The sequence below is a fragment of the Nansenia antarctica genome (assembly GCF_963989245.1).
Source record: "Nansenia antarctica genome assembly, chromosome: 4".
Classification (NCBI taxonomy): Eukaryota; Metazoa; Chordata; class Actinopteri; order Argentiniformes; family Microstomatidae; genus Nansenia; species Nansenia antarctica.
Window position 1 is genome coordinate 42,328,950 of NC_137689.1, and position 20,120 is coordinate 42,349,069.

The 20,120-nt window shown below is 45.3% G+C and overlaps 2 protein-coding genes across 3 annotated transcripts in view; one reads left to right on the top strand and one right to left on the bottom strand.

Moving 5' to 3' along the window:
* The window catches only part of usp20 (ubiquitin specific peptidase 20), a 45,463-nt gene extending 33,943 nt beyond the window's left edge, over window positions 1–11,520 (bottom strand). Inside the window, exons 1-9 of the mRNA XM_080530267.1 lie at window positions 11,465–11,520; window positions 10,909–11,016; window positions 10,361–10,414; window positions 10,088–10,150; window positions 9,799–9,936; window positions 9,444–9,546; window positions 8,629–8,698; window positions 8,327–8,440; window positions 617–695 (exon numbers count right to left, since the gene is read on the bottom strand). Of these exons, the coding sequence (XP_080386393.1) occupies window positions 617–695; window positions 8,327–8,440; window positions 8,629–8,698; window positions 9,444–9,546; window positions 9,799–9,936; window positions 10,088–10,150; window positions 10,361–10,414; window positions 10,909–10,989 (702 nt within the window). The 5' untranslated portion in view covers window positions 10,990–11,016; window positions 11,465–11,520. The remainder of the gene's footprint in view (window positions 1–616; window positions 696–8,326; window positions 8,441–8,628; window positions 8,699–9,443; window positions 9,547–9,798; window positions 9,937–10,087; window positions 10,151–10,360; window positions 10,415–10,908; window positions 11,017–11,464) is intronic.
* Window positions 11,408–19,639, top strand: cUnh9orf78 (chromosome Un C9orf78 homolog). Of its 2 annotated transcripts, none has more exons than XM_080530270.1 (9): window positions 11,408–11,535; window positions 13,559–13,618; window positions 13,747–13,798; window positions 13,900–13,976; window positions 14,140–14,217; window positions 14,323–14,520; window positions 15,044–15,180; window positions 15,266–15,376; window positions 19,506–19,639. In XM_080530270.1, the coding sequence occupies exons 1-9, from the start codon at window positions 11,519–11,521 to the stop codon at window positions 19,601–19,603; spliced, it is 828 nt and encodes a 275-aa protein (XP_080386396.1). In that variant the 5' UTR covers window positions 11,408–11,518; the 3' UTR covers window positions 19,604–19,639. The 2 variants fall into 2 exon arrangements, with proteins under 2 accessions (XP_080386396.1, XP_080386395.1); XM_080530269.1 differs by lacking the exon at window positions 11,408–11,535 and adding an exon at window positions 13,306–13,430.
* The last annotated feature ends 481 nt before the right edge of the window (window positions 19,640–20,120 follow it).

The following is a 20,120-nucleotide window of genomic DNA, read 5'->3' on the forward strand; positions in this document are numbered from 1 at the left end:
GTTCAGTAGTGAATGCAAGAATGCTATGTGTATGTGAGAGGCAAGTTTGAATCATGGCCTACACAGCACCTCATATGACTGTATGTAGGTACATGCACCATGCTGAGACATGGTGAGGGGGTGTGTGTGTGTGTCCTGAAGAGACAAAGAGAACCACTGACAGAGTGAAAGGAGAGAGGAGGGACAGAACAGAAGGACACACACCAAGGACACTCTGGACTGAGTGCACTATTTTTCCCTCAACCTCTTCTTTGATTATTTGATTTTTTTTCCACAGCAAATCAAAAACAAGTTAAAAAACAAAACAAAAACAAAAACACAACTGGAGTTGCGATCAAAGCCTTCCACACACACAGCAACGTGAAGCCATCACAGTCACATACGGTGGGGGGTAGCTAGATCATTTCAGTCCTGGCACACACCCTACTTTGGGGGGGGGGGGTGTCAACAGCTGTTATGAGATGCCAATCCGCCACACAACAGGGGGGTGGGGGGGGGGTCATTTTGTGGGGGAGGAGGCGGGGGGTTACGTCAGGGTTTTAAAACAGGGGGCGTCGGGAGGGGGGGGTGGTGTCGGAGGTGGTTTTGTCCCTACCTGCTGGGAGCTTGCCCCTACCTGCTGGGCGTAACCACGGAACATGGGGTTGACCAGTTTGATGCCGTGGGACAGACTGGTGGGCACCACATAACTGGGTCTGCCAGGGGAAGAGAAGTAAGTAAGTCAAGTTTATTTACATAGCCCCTATCACAGACCAGCGGTCACAAAGTGCTTTACATAGGCTATAAAAACATAATTAAAGAGCAAAAGTAATAGCAGATTAAAGGAATAAGTGAAAATAAAAACAAGAAACAAATAACAAGTGTACAACAAATAATAACAAGGCACAAAAAGACAGGCTTTTGGAGTTAGCCAAAAGCCTGTGTGTACAGGGGGGTATTCCACGTACATTGATTAGTATATCGGCGATTTAAAAAAAAGCAGCGTTCAGGCAACTCATGATTGGGATTCAAGCCTCAGGTGATTCCTCGAACGAGGATCAGGCTTGTGTCATCAGTGTTCACAGAACACCGGTTTAGAAATCCTCGATATGGGCGTGTGCACGCAGACATAAAGAGCCCCGAAGAGTCGAACTGTCGAAATGAAGATACTACACTCTGCAGCGGTCCTACTTTTTGCGCAGCACTCCTACTTATTGATCTTTATGAAGACGAAAAATAAGATGTAAAATAGTGCAGTACTGCCGCAATTAACAAGGCGAGGGAAATGGTTTGGCAAGAAATTGCTGACCGATTAAATGCGTAGGTCATACTAGCCCCAGTTATTGTTATATGTTCATATTTTAATAAATTAATATTTACTACTGTGGTGACATCAGCAGCAGGCTACATACAGTCATATCGTCATGATGGCATAGTGGTATTGACCGCTGACATAGTATTTATTCGTCATTTTAAGACGGTGGTTCAAATCCCTCTTCTGACACACTTTTTACTGCATTTCGTTGTCTGAATCTAATCTATCTAAAATCTCATCTAAAAAGGTATGTAGGCTATAAAATGATGGTGCAGGCTAACAAGAACTGACACGATTACAATGGTGTTTGAAGCCTTTCTGACTAGACCCTGGATTTGGCATAGATTCTTTTTTCTTATGATTACTGATAGATAGATGATTCACTTAGACAGATATATATATATATATATATATATATAGTAAATCGATTTGCATGAAGGCTTCGGTTAAATGTAAAAAATAAATAAATAAAAAAATAAAAAAATAAACTTTCGGACCTCTAGCTGGCTGCCTTCACCCCTGCGCCAACCACACCGCTGTGATGATGGCAATGCAAGTTCATAGACATACCTATTTTTTATATACTTTTTTATTTTATTTCATCTATCTATCACACTTTCAAAATATCAAGTTATCTATCACACTGTAGGAGTTGGAGCGTACAAACGAAACGGAGACTTGGTGCCAGTATAAAGCCGACCGTGTCGGCATTTATTTAACTGATGACATAGCGCCATTAGCAACATACAACACTTCCTTAAATATTACCTGTAACCCCCATACGTCACACCCCAGTGACCGGCGTTAAAGTGCCCGCACACAATTCCCCATAACCAAACACACAGGTGAATTATGTACATCATAGTCATCATCATTGTCCGCTACAGACCTCCCCCCAGAATTCACCATAATTGAGAACAGTCACCATTGCGGGGCCCGGATCACCCGTCCAAAACGGCTCCGTAAAACCGGAGCAGGGACTGAAAGTTCAACAGGGGCCTGCTTATGAGGGACAGCAGGTGTTTTTTAGAGGCTTTGCGGTGGCGTGGGGGCATAGCTGGAGGGCGGCCAGAAAAGCCTTGTCTCCAGCCTCCAGAACCCGAAACGGTCCGTCATAGGGCGGTTGAAATGGCCCTCGGTGGGCGTCATGGCGGATGAACACTTACTCCGCCGTTCGCAGGCAGGGTGGCATATATGACTGGGGTAGCCCATGCTGTGAGGTGGGTACAGGTGCGAAAGCCTTGGCATTATCCAAAAACTCGGCTCGCTGTTTGAGCGCCAACCAAGGGATCGTGGCGTTAGGGACGAAATCCCCAGGAACCCGTAGCGGCTGTCCGTAGACCAGCTCGGCGGATGACGACCGAAGGTCTTCTTTAGGGGCGGTCCTAAGGCCCAACATGACCCACGGGAGCCTGTCGACCCAACCACTGTCCTTGAGGCTAGCCCGAAGTGCAGCTTTCATAGAACGATGAAACCACTCGCACAACCCGTTGGCCTGTGGGTGAGACGCGGTAGTGCGGTGTAGCTTCATCCCCAGGCCTCCGGCAACCGCACTCCAGAGCTCAGAGGTGAACTGTGGCCCCCGGTCAGAGGAGACATCAGATGGAGCACCGAACCGGGCGACCCAAGTGCCAACGAACGCCCGAGCCACCTCAGCAGCCGTGGTAGATGATAGTGGAACGGCCTCCGGCCACCGTGTGGTTCTGTCGACCATTGTGAGGAGGTAGGTGAACCCATGAGAAGGTGGCAAAGGCCCCACCAGGTCCACATTGACATGATCATACCTCCTTTCCGGCACTGAAAAATGTGCCAGAGGGGCCTTCGTATGTCGATGCACCTTAGAACGCTGGCACATGACACAGGCATCTGCCCACTTCTGAATGTCCTTTCTAAGCCCGTGCCAGACAAACTTAGCTGCCACCAGTTTTTGAGAAGCCTTCCTCCCTGGGTGGGACAGGCCATGAATAGCGTCGAAAACCTGTCGTCTCCACTCAAGGGGCACGATGGGCCGTGGCTGCCCAGTGGACATGTCACATAGGAGTGTGGTCCCGGTGTCGTCGAAGACCACGTCCTCCAACTTAAGCCCTGTGACAGCAGTCCTGAGGGCCTGAGCATCTTGGTCAGAGGCCTGATCGCCTGCCATGCGGGCGTAGTCGATGCCCAGGTGAACCGCACCGGCGACCGCCCGTGAGAGGCAGTCAGCAACCCGGTTGTCCTTCCCTGCAACATGTTGGATGTCGGTGGTAAACTCAGAGATGAAGGACAGTTGGCGCTGCTGACGGGCAGACCATGGCTCTGAAACTTTCGCCATCGCGAATGTCAACGGCTTGTGGTCCACGAAAGCTGTGAATGGCCTGGCCTCCAACAGAAAACGGAAGTGCCGAACGGCGAGGTAGAGGCCCAGGAGCTCCCGATCGAAGGTGCTGTATTTACGTTCGTTAGGGCGGAGCTGCCGGCTGAAAAAAGCGAGTGGCTGCCAAGCTCCCTTCACCCACTGCTCATGCACCGCCCCGACTGCATAGTCAGAAGCATCCGTGGTTACGGCAATCGGTGCATTCGGCGAGGGATGTGCCAGCATAGTTGCCCTAGCCAAAGCTCTCTTAGTCCCAGTGAAAGCATCGTCCATTTCCACAGACCAGCCGATGATGTGCTTGGCGGTCTTGCCTTTAAGAGCCTCGTACAAGGGCCGCATAAACCAGGCTGCTCGGGGAACAAAGCGGTGGTAAAAGTTCACCATGCCTAAAAACTCCTGTAGGGCCTTGATTGTGAGTGGACGTGGAAAATCCACGATAGCGTTCACTTTTGAGGGCAGGGGCACTGCCCCGTCGTTAGTGATGCGGTGTCCAAGGAAATCGATTGACGTCAGTCCGAACTGGCATTTGGCTGGATTGATGATCAGGCCATGCTGGTTAAGCCTTTCAAAGAGAGTTCTTAAATGCGACACATGCTCTGCCATGGAAGCGCTGGCGATAAGAATGTCGTCCAGATAAACGAACAGGAATGGCAGGTCCCTAAGCACGGTGTCCATCAGCCGCTGAAAAGCCTGTGCCGCGTTTTTAAGACCGAACGGCATACGGAGGAACTCAAAAAGGCCGAATGGGGTGATCACTGCTGTTTTCGGGACGTCCTGTGAATGGACAGGAACCTGGTGATAGCCACGAACTAGATCCACCTTAGAGAACACCAACCTCCCCGCCAGCCGGGCAGAAAAATCATGGATGTGTGGGATTGGGTAACGGTCAGTGGTTGTAATGTCATTGAGACGGCGGTAATCGCCACATGGACGCCACCCCCCACCAGGTTTTGGGACGATATGTAGTGGAGAAGCCCAGGGGCTATTTGACCGGCGAATAATGCCAAGGCGCTCCATGGTGTCGAACTCCGCCTTAGCAATGTCGAGCTTAGCTGGATCCAGGCGCCGGGCACGAGCATAGACTGGTGGTCCAGTAGTGGCGATGTAATGCTCAACCCCATGCTTAGTGGCGGCTGACGAAAAAGTGGGCTCCGTAAGACTCGGGAACTCAGCTAAGAGGCGGGAAAACACATCAGCAGCAGAAAGAGCACTAGACAATCTTGTCGTGCCCGCACCACTGAGTGCACATGCGAGGGAACTAAAAGTTTCTGCGTTGATGAGTCGTCGGTTCTTGACGTCCACCAAAAGGCCGTTAGCGCAGAGGAAGTCGGCGCCAAGAAGGGGAGTAGACACAGTAGCCGTAATAAACTCCCAGTTAAAACGCTGTCCTCCGAAGCACAGTGGTATTTTCCTGATCCCAAAAGTGCGGATGGGGCTGCCATTGGCAGCTTCTAGAATGGGGCCATGTTTATCGCTCTGGATCTCTATCCGTGATGCAGGCAGGACGCTCAGCTGAGCCCCTGTGTCACAGAGGAACCGCCGTCCCGAAACTGTGTCAGTAATGAACAACACGCTACCTGAACGGCCGACACTCATGGCAGCTATCGAGCGCCGGCCCTGGCGTTTCCCGATGCCTCAAAGTTGCACGGGGGGCGACACCTCCTAGCTTTGGAGCCATATTGTGCATGGTAGTAACACAGGCCTGTGTCCTGCTGCCGTCGGCCCACAGCGGCCACCTCCACTGTGTCTCCAGGCCACGATGGGTTAACACTGGCTGAACCTCGAATTGTCATGCTGCACCGTTGCACATCAACAGAAAAAAACGTATCTGCCTCCCTAGCCAAAGCACGGCTATCCTTAGTAATTGTATTAGCTAATGCAGCCCGAACCTGTAATGGTAGCTGTTGCAAGAATAGTTCATTAAAAAGAAAACACGGCTTATGATCCCCTAGAAGAGCTAGCATATAATCCATCAACTCTGAGGGTTTAGCATCGCCGAGGCCGGGCAGAGAGAGTAGCTGGCGGGCACGTTCAGATTCAGTTAAACTAAAAGTCTCTAATAAGTACGCCTTTAATGCTCCATATTTGTTGTGCTCAGGAGGCTGCTCGAGAATACTCACAACCCTGGCTGCTGTAGAGCTCCCGAGAGCAGAGACGACATAGTAGTACTTCGTAATATCCGTGGTAATTCCTTTAAGCACGAACTGTGCCTCCGTCTGAGCAAACCACACTTTCGGCTGTTTCTCCCAGAACTCTGGCAACTTCATAGCGACAGCGTTCATCGTAGCCGGTGCGTTATCCATAGTTGAAAAAACAAAAACAATATAATCCTTGGAAAGCGTCCCAAAGCGACGTCAGGGTCACCACTGTAGGAGTTGGAGCGTACAAACGAAACGGAGACTTGGTGCCAGTATAAAGCCGACCGTGTCTGCATTTATTTAACTGATGACATAGCGCCATTAGCAACATACAACACTTCCTTAAATGTTACCTGTAACCCCCATACGTCACACCCCAGTGACCGGCGTTAAAGTGCCCGCACACAATTCCCCATAACCAAACACACAGGTGAATTATGTACATCATAGTCATCATCATTATCCGCTACAACACAATCAAACTATCTATCTATCGATCGATCACACTTTCAAAATATCTAATTATCTATCTATCACACAGTCAAACTATCTATCTATCTATCTCGTAAAAAGTGGGAACTAATATTTCCTAAAAGACACTTGACGGAACTGTCGTTCGGGATATAGTTTCCGACTGTGAGACACGTATTACCTAAACCAGCCTCTAAACCTGCTCGTGACCAGAATTACTCAGAAGGATTGGTTGCATAGCAACCAAGCAGCGAATTATTTGAGCCACATTGATGGAACCGAACGCAAGCTGAAATTAGCGCCCGGATCTGATTTAATCCTGGATCAGAGTTAATCGCGCTTCTAGGAATCGGCCCCAGGACAGTCTTGAGCTGTTTTTTAAAAAGCTTTGACCGAGACCGCTGATCTGAGGGGAAGAGCATTCCAAAGTTTGGGAGCCACGGTTTGGAATGCTAGATCACTTTCGGTTTTTAATCTGGCATGGGGGACAAACAACAAACCCTAGTCAGAGGACCTGAGAGACCTACTGGGGCTGTAAGGACACAGAAGGGGGGGGGTAAGGCAGGTGACCATGAATCATAGTCTTTAACTTTAAGAGAGTCGACGCGTTCGTAAAAAGAAGTAAGTGTGTTAAAAAGTTTTAAAAAGGGCTGCAATTGTTAGTGGCGCTGCAATTAGACCTAGGTTCTGGGCCCTGGACAGTCTGGACGGATTGATGGCAGCTGCTGGACTGAAAAAATCAGGTGTAGTGCTGAGGCACAAATGTGTACATTTCAAGCCTGCAAACTGCGACACTTTAAATGAATGTGCAATAACACTATGTGCAATATGACAACCCTAGTCGTCTTATCTGTACAGTATAGTATAGTGGATAGTGTACATGGCCTTTATTTATGTAAACCAGCTCCTTTCCCTTCTTGTTTTTTTTTTCTTTCCTAGCACCAGGGGAGCCACCCCTCCCAAATTTCGTTGTTTGGTACCTGTACTATAGCAATGACAATAAAGACCATTCATTCATTCATTCATTCAATTACTGGCTTCAGACCCAGAGGGCTAATGCGGGGTACACACATAAGGATTTTTTGGCCGGTTTTGGGATGTCTGAAAACGACAGAAAACGCCCGATTATCAGATGGATCTTAACATTTTCCTATAACAAAATCCTGTGGTGTGAGGTGTGTTAAGAGTCAACTCTCTTCAATTGTGCAATCAACTCTCCCGGCAACCTGCTCGGAAAATGGGCGTGGCCGGCAATCGTAAATGTGAAATGTGTTCAATAATTACGAGCAGAAATCATAGGGTTGCCAGATTGTTTGGTGAAATTTGCGGTTTTAGACTGTGGTTAGGGTGGAAAATGTCATTCCCATCTGGCAACCCTGCTCGCCAATCAAGAAGCGAGCTGACTTCTTCTTTTCATTATTCGGCACTTTATTTGCCCTGTGGTTGTCTCGTACAGGTCAGTCAGGGTACTACGTTAGATAATAATAATAATAATAATAACTTTATTTGTATAGCGCTTTTCCAGCAAACGTTGCGGCTCAAAGTGCTTTAATCATTATATAATCTTAATTTAATTATTTTGTAATTTAGTTTAGTTTATATATTTAGCACACAAGAGATTGTGCAAGGAGGGAACGAAGCCCAGAAGGTAGTTCCACTCCCGTCAATATTTATGTTTCAAATAAACATCAAGGAACACTTAATGCATGTCAATAAAATAAAATAAACCACAAACAAAATAATATCCATAAAGGCAATATTAAAAGGATGGGTTCACGCGAGATTTCTGGCTTGGGGAACGAGACTCTAGAGTTTGCAGTCTGTCGTAACGAAAATCTTTATGTCTGTGGGGTGCTGAAATGGGGAAATTGGCGCACACCACACACAACACGATCAAGGCTGTTCAATCCAAGATTTTGTTTCTTCATGTGTGGGGTCTGTCTCAGATAAGATTTCGGTTAAGATTTTGAAAATCCTTATGTGTGTACCCCGCTTAAGCAGTACGGTCAGATAGGAAAAAGTAGTCTCGAGGGGTGTAAACACAGGGTTATTGCTTTTAGGGCACTTTACCGTTTCTTGTGCCAGAGCTCAGAGATGAGTTTCTGGTAGCTCTTGCACAGTGCAGGCTTCTTATCGGTCCGGACCAGTCCGCTGCAGTCCAGGAAGAACTGGGTGAGCGGGGGACTGGAGAGGACAAAGAAGAGGAAGAGTTCCACATCTATTACATTTGAAAACAACCCACAGGGTTCCTCTGTGATGCAGTGACGTACTGTAAACACGCATGCACACAAGCACACAGTTCAATATCAAGACCATCAGAACACACCACCTATCTGTCTATAATGAGGAAGTGAGACAGGGGGTGACCTCACCAGTTGGACAGGGCTTGAAGAGCTGCGTTCATGTAGCAGGAGTTACCGATATTCTTCATCCCTGTGAGGCCTTAGAGAGTCGGGAGAGACCGTTACAAAGTCACTGGAATGTCATGCAATTGGAGCTTGAAATATATCTGGGGCATTTGCCACAGGCAGTTCATTATCAACAGTCACCTCACTTTAATGGAGTAGAGCCTCTGCCTATTCTTTGGCTCCAAACCAATTCTATTCTCTTCACCCGAAGCTACCATCTGATGACCAGGGTGTGGGGAGGTCCCCCTCAGCCATAACAAGGTTGTCATAAGACATTACGTCCTGGATTTGCCACACAGTTACCCAGGAGAAGGTTCTAAAAAGGATTCTAATGAGCTGATATCACCGATTGACAAACGCTGACAGATATGATTGCAGAACTAAAATACAATTTCGTTCATAAGCACAGAGAGAAAATCTATGATGCTTAAACATGAGATGGGGTGTGTAAGTGGCGTAGCCCGGCAAGGTCTATGCCATATCATCACCATCATCCCCCTCTCTCTCACCCATCCTTCCTGTCAATCTCTACTGTCTCTATCCTCCTCTCTCTCACCCATCCTTCCTGTCAATCTCTACTGTCTCTATCCTCCTCTCTCTCTCACCCATCCTTCCTGTCAATCTCTACTGTCTCTATCCTCCTCTCTCTCACCCATCATTCCTGTCAATCTCTACTGTCTCTATCCCAATAATGCAGAAATGCCCTAAAACATATTTATATTTTATTTGTAATCATATTTTGAGCATGTTTCAGGATGGCTGTTGTGTCACATCTTCACCTCTGGGTTTGAGCTCATCCTCCTCAGACTCAGAGCCCTCCTCTTCTGCCACTGCGATGGGGACCGCCTTCATTGGGTGACTTACTGTTGGAGGCCCTGCATCCTGGGAAAAGTGAGTCATTACAAAACAACAAAGAACAATGAGTGCAAGCTTGTGGAATACCCCTGCAATGACACCAGGGAGGTATTCCATCAACGTCAATAAAAGAAAATCTAGGCTTATTTTGATAAACTAATCCTGGGTTTTCCTTTAGCGACGTTGATGGAATACCCCCCTGCATCTGCAACACTGTTTATTGATCAACATCATCTACAGTAGCCATGAAGGGGAGCTGACCTTGATGTTAGGTCGTACCTGCTCCACCCCTGGACAGTGGTGTGGGTTGGCAGACACAGGCACTGCTGGCCTCTGCTCCAGAAACACCTCCCTCTCACACACATAACACCAGATCCTAAATGTGGTCAGGTTCACTGTCAGGTTGTGCTTTTTCGCCTGGTAAAACACACACACACACGCACACGCACACGTTTGTTAAAGCATGACTGAAAATATTCAATATTCGACCAAGGAGAATGACAGTAAGACACAGAAACAAAATGATTGAAAAGAGAAAGACATTCTCTTTTTACTGTGAAGGATTTACCTGCGCGTGTAGAGTGCTGTGATCTGAGAAGGATTCTCCACACCCAACATACGGACAATCACTCTGAACAGGAGAAATGTAATTATTACATCGCAAACAGAACAGTCGAGAGATTGAAAAAGATTTGACTATCCAGTCCAGTTACATGCAGTACAGATGCTAAATACTTGCTATTATAACACAGGACACTTATGAACTTCAGGCTTACTACAAAGGTCTTATATCTACAGTGTGAAGATGAAGCAACACAGAAAGCACTTATTTTGGATTTACCTGCAGGCAGGCCCATAAGTTGGGACCTCCGGCTCCACATGACTGGCAGGTTCCCTTGAGGCAGAGACAGGAGAAGATCACAGTTTGTGACGTTAGAATTATAAGGTTCCATCTCCATTTTTGGCAAAATTGAGTTTTTTACATAAGCTGATCCATTAGGTGTTTATTAATGCCTGTGTGGTGTTATTTTTAAAATGTTTACATTTTTGAGTTAGTAATTCATAAAATACAAAGGTTCCATCTCACAAAACATAATGGAATGTAAAAACTTTGACGCTCAATATCTCTGAACTACCCTAAACGGAGATAGAACCTTATAATTCTAAGCTCACGAGTTGTTCTAACGCAAACGACAATGCCTTTCAATATATGTGACACTTAATGGGATTTTGAATTTCAAACATCACATTCATAACATTGGTAACATTGCTATGTGTACTTCCACATAGCCTATAGGCAATGTTATTGCTACATCCTGTAGCCTGGATCAGGTGGTAAATTCAGTGGCTTTCACTTTGGGCAAGTCCTATGAATTATCATCCTTTCACCTTTGATTTTTGCAGAAGCTCCTCCTTAGTGACCTCCCCTATGGAATCCAAGTGGGGACAAATGTCCACCTGGTCAGTCATGTTTATTCAATTTCTTCTGTTGGAGATCTGATTTAAAAAGAGTACAGGTTGTAGGGAGTATGTGCTGTCAAAACATGATATGGTTCTACACCCCAGTGTGTTCAGGGGGGCTTTTACAATGCTACCGGATTTAGCCTATAAAAACCTACTGATCTGTGACAGTGCTTTTACCATGAAAACAAGCAGTGTCTGAATTACTCAAGGCTTGAAAGTGCTGCTTCGTTCGCTGTAAGCTTCTGTGCCTGTCATCAACCCACACATCACATATAGCCACCATCACTAATCACAAATAGACTTCAGCTAACAAGACACACGAAATGATGACATGTCCATGCAGCGTTCTCTGACTGTGGCAGCAGGACACAGCGATGACAGCTCTGCTGCAGTTTAAAGGCCCTTCTCCTACTACTGCGACCATCAGCAGTAACGGGTGATGTCAATAGCGATGTATCAATAGTAAGGGAAGGCTATTTACCAACACGAAGTGATGTAACGGTGATATCCAGAAACGTTCATTTTTACAATACCGATGAGTGATATAAATAGGTAGCTAAACACGTTAGCAATAAAAAGCTACGCTACTGGAGTGGAGATGCCAGAACGCTCCCCCGCCCCGACTCCACACGGCTTTACGTCAGGCTTGTTATGCTCACGTCAGCTGGGAGCCTCTGGGAGCACACATACCCTAACCCAGGCTAGTTGGATAGGTTAGCTAACCCAGGCTAGTTGGATAGGGTTAGCTGCCCACTACTAACCCAGGCTAGTTGGATAGGTTAGCTGCCCACTACTAACCCAGGCTAGTTGGATAGGTTAGCTAACCCAGGCTAGTTGGATAGGGTTAGCTGCCCACTACTAACCCAGGCTAGTTGGATAGGGTTAGCTACCCACTACTAACCCAGGCTAGTTGGATAGGGTTAGCTAACCCAGGCTAGTTGGATAGGGTTAGCTGCCCACTACTAACCCAGGCTAGTTGGATAGGGTTAGCTACCCACTACTAACCCAGGCTAGTTGGATAGGGTTAGCTAACCCAGGCTAGTTGTATAGGGTTAGCTACCCACTACTAACCCAGGCTAGTTGTATAGGGTTAGCTACCCACTACTAACCCAGGCTAGTTGGATAGGGTTAGCTACCCACTACTAACCCAGGCTAGTTGTATAGGGTTAGCTACCCACTACTAACCCAGGCTAGTTGTATAGGGTTAGCTACCCACTACTAACCCAGGCTAGTTGTATAGGGTTAGCTACCCACTACTAACCCAGGCTAGTTGGATAGGGTTAGCTACCCACTACTAACCCAGGCTAGTTGGATAGGGTTAGCTAACCCAGGCTAGTTGGATAGGGTTAGCTACCCACTACTAACCCAGGCTAGTTGGATAGGGTTAGCTAACCCAGGCTAGTTGGATAGGGTTAGCTACCCACTACTAACCCAGGCTAGTTGGATAGGGTTAGCTACCCACTAGGTGATATTGACGTCCTGGTGACCGACCCTGAGAGCTGCCTGGCACCGGCACCGTTTTGGTGTTGTTGGTATTTTGAATTTGAAGCGCCCACCTATTGACTTTGTAGCATGGGCTGAACTTTCATATGAACGTCAAACAGTGCATGCTGACATAGACAACTGAGTAGTGATAGACACATACAGTAGGCTACAGGCCAAACGTTTGGACACACCTTCTCATTCAATGTGTTTGCTTTATTTTCATGACTATTTACATTGTAGATTCTCACTGAAGGCATCAAAACTATGAATGAACACATGTAGAATGATGTACTTAACAAAAACGTGTGAAATAACTCTAAATATGTCTTATATTTTTGATTCCTCAAAGTAGCCACCCTTTGCTTTTTTGTTGTTAATAAAATAAAAATGTTTTGTTGTTAATAAAATATATAATAATAATATTAAATCTATATATAATAACATATTATTATTAACACATATTATATTTAATATTATTATTATATATGTTATTAACAACAAAAAAGTAAAGGGTGGCTACTTTGAGGAATATAAAATATAAGATATAAGACATATTTAGAGTTATTTCACACTTTATTGTTAAATACATAATTCCTATGTGTTCATTCATCGTTTTGATGCCTTCAGTGAGAATCTACAATTTACCAAATAGTCATGAAAATAAAGGAAACGCATTGAATGAGAAGGTGTGTCCAAACTTTTGGCCTGTACTGTATTTCAAATGTATTTCATTTTTTTCAAGAACGCAAAACATACACAGTACACCGTCACTTCCTGTTTGGGGAAATGACGAATACTAGAAGTCCGTCGTCAGGAAGTGTTCTCCTGCGTTGTTGCGTTGCATAGACAGAGCCAACATTTTCGATCTCAAACTCAACAATAATGCCTTCGAATAAGAATTTTAGACGGAGAAGACAAAGTTCCTCTGATGAAGAGGAAGACGAAATAACAGCTGCAGTTAGGTAACGTTTGGCAAGAACTGGTTTAGCAAGCGTGCAGAGTGAGCTAGCTAAGCCAGCATGATGATGTTGACGTTGTTGGGTACTAATAATAACGAGGTGATCTGTTACATTTCGTTTTCCCTTCTCAGATCGAAACTGGACGAAGCTAAAGAACTCCAGAGTTCACGGAAAAGACAGACTGGAGTCAGGTGGGAAAAGTTCATTTATTATTATGTGCATGTAAGTTACTGTATTGTAAGGGCTGAAGAAATGCTGCCTAATAAGCCTGGCATCATGACAATGTGATTGGTTAATATTTTGCATATGTGCTATCCAGTGTGGCTGCATTGTTGGTGGGGGAGAAACTTCCCATGGACCCAGACGCAGAGGTATGTTTTTGGCTACAGTTGACTAGGGTGATACTGATATTCTCCTGCTCTTAACTTGATATGGATGATCAACACTGACATTCCGTTCATTCCTCAAACAGGACGACCCCTTTAAATTGAAGACAGGAGGGGTTGTCGACATGAAAAAAGTGAAAGTGAAAGACAGGAATAGAGACATGTAAGTAAAGTTTTAATTTGTGCCAGTTATGGGGGGGTTTGCTTATAATTGTGTGCTCATATAAGGCTTTATGCTTATATTTTCCCCAAAGGAATGTGTAAGTAAATGTTTGTGTATGAATGTATGTTCCTCAAGGTAAACAACATATTTTTTCCACCTTTAGGACAGAGGATGAAACAGACCTCAATCTGGGCACCTCTTTCTCTGCAGAAACAAACAGAAGAGACGAGGATGCGGACATGTAAGTAGACTCCAACATCTGCCAACTTCCGTAAACATGACTTGTCTTGAAATTGAATTGAAGCTTGTCTTCAATCCTACTCACTCAAGACACTTCCTCGTCTAGGATGAAGTACATTGAGACAGAGCTGAAGAAGAAGAAGGGACTGGTTGAAGCAGAGGAACAGAAGGTTAAGGTTAAAAACGCAGAGGACCTCCTGTATGAGCTGCCTGAGAACATCAGGGTCAACTCTGCAAAGAAGACTGAGGAGATGTTGTCCAACCAGATGCTGAGTGGGATCCCTGAGGTGGATCTGGGCATTGAGTGAGTGGACAGGATCTCTGAGAGCTGCTGTAGCGGTTGGAGTCCCCATATATCTGTCCTAACGAATCAGATGACTGAACCTAGAATAGACCTATTGCTAAGCCACGCCCCCTTTGAAAACAGACAAACAAACAACGCTTGCTCAAATTCTTCACTGACAAAGACTGACTGACCGACCGTGACTGAATGACATTCAATGACTTGCAATGGCAGGAGTTCAAATTTCAAAAGTAAGTAAAAATACATTAAAGATGACAAGAATATTTAGTCTAGAAGCTTTTCACCATCAGATATTAGCGAGTTGTTTGTCCGAGTTTTCTGCTTGTAGTGACTTTTGCTGTGATATGATTGGACAATTTCTGTTTTGGGGAGTGGCTTAGCGATAGGTCTATTGCGTTGTCTTCTGGTTGTTTACCTCATTATCGACCTTTCTCTAGGTTCCTTAGATCCATTAGAACATGGATAAGGGAAAAAAAAACATTCCTTTATAGAGAATGATCTGAATTGTCTTTTTGTTTCTTAGTGCGAAGATAAAGAACATCATCTTCACAGAAGAGGCCAAGGCCAAGCTCCTGGCTGAGCAGAGGAACAAGAAGAAAGACAACGGAACCTCCTTCGTCCCCACCAACATCGCCGTCAACTACGTCCAACACAACCGCTGTGAGTTACCTTGTTGCCGTGGTTAAGTCAACGAGTGAACTAGACAGTTCAAGTCTTTAATAACTGTGGATCTCTCTTCTTTCAGTCTATCGTGAGGATGTGAACGCTCCACAGAGACATCTCAACAGACACAACAAAGAGGAGCCTAAGGCCAGGCCGCTCCGTGTGGGCGATACCGAGAAACCAGGACCAGAGGGTAAGAGAACACAATCACATCACTGGAGCTACTCTGCACTAGTGTCAACTACATGGCATCATTTGACCCAAGGATACACTTGCTTGCTTGCTTATGGTAGTCCGTCGCTAGCGAAGATGACGCAGCTTCCTTGTGTTGTGATGAATATGTTTGTCAGTGGCTATCGTTGCTGGCGACGATGCCACTGCAGATGACTATGAAGCCAGATTCTAGAAGCACATATCCTGATTCTAAAATCACATATCCTGATTCTAGAATCACATCCTGATTCTAGAATCACATATCCTGGTTCTAGAAGCACATATCCTGATTCGAGAAGCACATATCCTGCCACGGTTGGGACATGTGAGACCTGGCTCAGGAGGCTGAGGTGGTGCTGGATCAGCAGGACGGTGTCTTCTCTGGTACCGTACCATCTGTTGTTGGGTGCAATGCTCCTCAAGGTGTGTGACCCCCAGTGTGGCACAAGGAGCGCCAGAGTGGACGGTTTGCTGCAGCTGATTCAAGGTCATTGGGGTCAATGTTGCACCTCTTCAGTGTCACTTTCAGCTGATATTTATATCGCAGCTTCTGACCACCAGCCTTTCTGTTGGCTGTCAGGAGCTGTCCATAAAGCACCTGATGGGGCAAACAGCAGGCAGGCATCCGGATGATATGGCCGACCCACTGGAGTTGCCTCTGTGCTAGTGCGCTGGAGGATATCAGTATGAACACAGTCCTGCCAGGTGATGCAGAGGATGCGTTGGAGGCATCTGGTGTTAAACGCATCAAGGTGTCTGATATGACGCCGATAGGCTGTCCAGGCTTCTGAACCATAAAGCAGTGTTGACACACACTGCCCTGTAGACTGCGACTCATTTGATGTTCTTAGATGATTGTTTTCAAAGACATTGTTTTCATAGGCGCAGCCTACCAAAGGCAGAGGAGGCTAGGTTGATGCGGGCCTGGATGTCGTCATGGATTAGACATGTGGGTGTTAATATGCTGCCACAGTAACAACACTGCTGGACAACCTTGAGGGGAGTACCGTCGATGGTGAATACTGGAAGGACAGTGGATGGAGACCTCTCTTGAATGATGACTTCTGTTTTTTTAGTGTTAATCACAAGACCTACTGAGCCGTATACAGAGGACATGATATCCATGATATGTGTGTAAATGGACTTATTTCCAAAGCGCTTTACAATGGCCTCTCATTCACCCATTCACACACCAATGGCGACAAGCTACCATGCAAGGCGCCAGCCCGCTCATTGGGAGCAATTTGTGGTTCCGTGTCTTGCCCAAGAACACTTCGACATGTGGCCAGCCGGCTCTTGCGTGTCTCCTGCGGAGCTGCTACAGTCAGCCCTATCTTTGGACATTGAGTTTGCCTTTGATAATCGCCATCAATAATATAATGTTTCATTTCACTTCATTATGAATTGTTCTGGGTTCAGTCTCTGCTGTCATCCAACGGTTATAACCAGAACACAGTTGCACACAGAGAGAAGCAAAGAGACCGGGTGTGTCTGTGTGTGTGTGTGTGTGTGTGTGTGTGTGTGTGTGTGTGTGTGTGTGAGTGAGAGAGAGAACGAGAGAAAGAGTAGTAGACAAATCATTCAGAGCATGAGCGTTTCCACGGAAATGTTATTCGTTTTAATATTTGTTGTTATTATATGTTGTTGTAGAGAGAGAGAGAAAGAGACTAGTACTTGTAACTACTTTTTATTTACTTTTAATTATAATTTCAAGTAAGGGTGGAAACACCAGCGTTATGTTAACACATCTTCAGACACAACATCGGCTTCTTTGTGGGCAGCGTCGCTGGGCACGGCAGCGATGACAGCAGCAGAGGCTAAGATTTGTGGCGCACGTCTGCTATTTACACACCTGCTATTAACACGTCTGCTATTAACACGCCTGCTATTAACACGTCTGCTATTAAGGCCCAATCCCGATTCCCTTTTCTACCCCTATGGCTCGTTTTCGAGTGCCACTCGATTTCGAGCCAAGGCCTTCGAACAGAGCCACAAGCCGTCGGGGTTGAAATCTACCCCTATGAAATGGGACGACCCTTCAAGACTGATACGTCATCAGTAGTATCGTAGAAAAGCATTGACACTCACGATTCATTCACAACTTCACTTTTACGCTATCAAACGATCAAACAAGTCATCAAATAAAAAAGAACAATGCTTCATTATCAGACCATGACAGAATAACGGCACTCTAACCTGTATGAAACCTGTGCTCCTACCCTGCCAGTCTGCACTGATTTAGGACAACAGTGCAACAACTTCGCGGCTGAACTTAAGTTACATTTACGGCGTCATATGCCATCAATGGGAAACATGGAAAAATGCATGACTTATGCATGAGTTATTTTTATGACGTTCCGAAATCCGATGTGACAGGAACGCTGGAGAAACAGCCGCTGTCCACTGCATTAATTAACTAATAACTACATGTCCTTGATGAGTCTCCCGCTCACTGCCCTCCATCAAAAATGGCACATCCATCGATAATATTACATAATAACAACTGCTCGGATTAGATTGCGAGTTGTTTTGGTATAATAAGTGCCGCAATACAACTATAGCGTCATATACCACCAAGGGGGGGGGGAATTCGCGCCTATCATGCACATATCAGCCTGTGGATAGATAACTTTAGATAGATAACTTAACATTAAATATGTCTACCATCATCCGCTGTCAAACATTTTTTTATTTTTTTTTTTCTCCAGATTTTATCCCTTTTTCACCCAATTTGGTAGCCAATTTAACCCAATTTAGCATCCAATTATCCCCTGCCTATTGCATAGGATCCGCCGCACGACCCCGTGGCCGGCAGTCCCAGAAGAGGCCGCCAGGCAGACTAGGCTGACTGGCTCCTCGAGCCCAGTACCGTTATTCCGGCGCCCAGGGGGCGGTGTTGCGCGACGGATCCTAGTCCAGAAATACTCCTATACCGCCCTCGGAAGCGGCCGGCCAATATGCCGCTTCCCGTGTGCCTCGGCCATATCTGGATCTGGCGAGCCGGGATACGAACCCCGGCCCCGGTGGGCAGCATGCACTAGTGGCCAGTGCGTAGACCGCTACACCACCGCGGGGCCAAACAATTTATTTCTAAATAAACATGATTGTACATCTCTGAAATGTTAATCGCGCACCGATGTATTTCTATGGGGAAGGCTGTGCTTGACGATTCCATTGGACTGACGCCGGGGCAGAGGAACAGGGACTGTCACCCTGTGTCAAACGCCTTTTGTCACAGGGTAACACGCCTGCTATTAACACGCCTGCTATTTACACGTCTGATATTTACACGCCTGCTATTTACACGCCTGCTATTTACACGCCTGCTATTAACACGTCTGCTATTAACACGCCTGCTATTAACACGCCTGCTATTAACACGTCTGCTATTAACACGCCTGCTATTTACACGCCTGCTATTAACACGTCTGCTATTAACACGCCTGCTATTAACACGCCTGCTATTAACACGTCTGCTATTAACACGTCTGCTATTTACATGCCTGCTATTAACACGCCTGCTATTAACACGTCTGATATTAACACGCCTGCTATTTACACGCCTGCTATTTACACACATTTTAAAAATGGAAAACGGTTTTCAGTTTGTCAGACAAGACATTGACCAAGACACTTGTATACAAATCAGAATGTATTTTATTACATCCAATGTAATTGTAATTGTACACAAGTCTTCAACATTGCCACTGCAGCAAGATACAAAATCACAAAGTGAGTAATAATAAAATAATAAAGTGAAAAAGTGATGGTACAGCAGAACCAGTTGTACTTTATTGGAATTAATACTATCAATAAAATGCTATGCAAAGTACAATAAGATGAAATGCAAATATGATACAGTACAAGTAGTCAGGTAGTGTTCCAGTAATCAGGTAGTGTGCAAGTAGTCATATAATATATAGGCTATTATGAATTTAAAGGATTGACAATGGAATCGGTATCAATAACATCTTATCAATTCCCATCCCTACACACACCTATAGTGTACACCCCTATGGCACATGGTCCTATACCTTCAGTGAATCCTCCCCTTGGTGTTGAGTGATTGGAGAAGCTAACTGTGGATCTGGTCTCTTTATCTTCCACAGCCCCGTCGCCACCCAACCATCGCAAACGGCCAAACAACGAGAAGGCTACTGATGACTACCATTATGAGAAGTTCAAGAAGATGAACCGCAGATACTGACTGATTGGATGTAATTTGAGGGAAATTACTGTCCACTCTGTTGATCTATCGTATCATAGCTCCTTCTCCTTTGTATTCCTCCTTAAATTCATTTGTTATGTTTTCTGAAGTACGTTTGATGTATTTATTCGTCTTTTAAGATTACTGCTAGAATGTGTAGAATGTCATAAGCCTGTCGTAAGGTATCGACTATACATTTCCCATGTTTTTATTTTATTGTACCAGGAATATTGCAGATTTTGTAAAGATGAGTCACAAGATCTTGAGTTTGAGGGTATTTTATTGAGTTGTTAATCCTTCATGGAATTAAAAAAAGCTTATAAACTGTTATGTAACATTACACATACAAAGTTTTACAAAAGTAATCCAAAATCCAAGAAATTGTAGTTTTTTTGTTTTAACATATAGGAAATTATATCTAGGAACATATCCCTAATGTTTTTCACCAAGTTGAATCAACACTGTACAAATGGTGACACTAGAGACTGAAATGGAGAACAATATTAAAAGTCTTGTC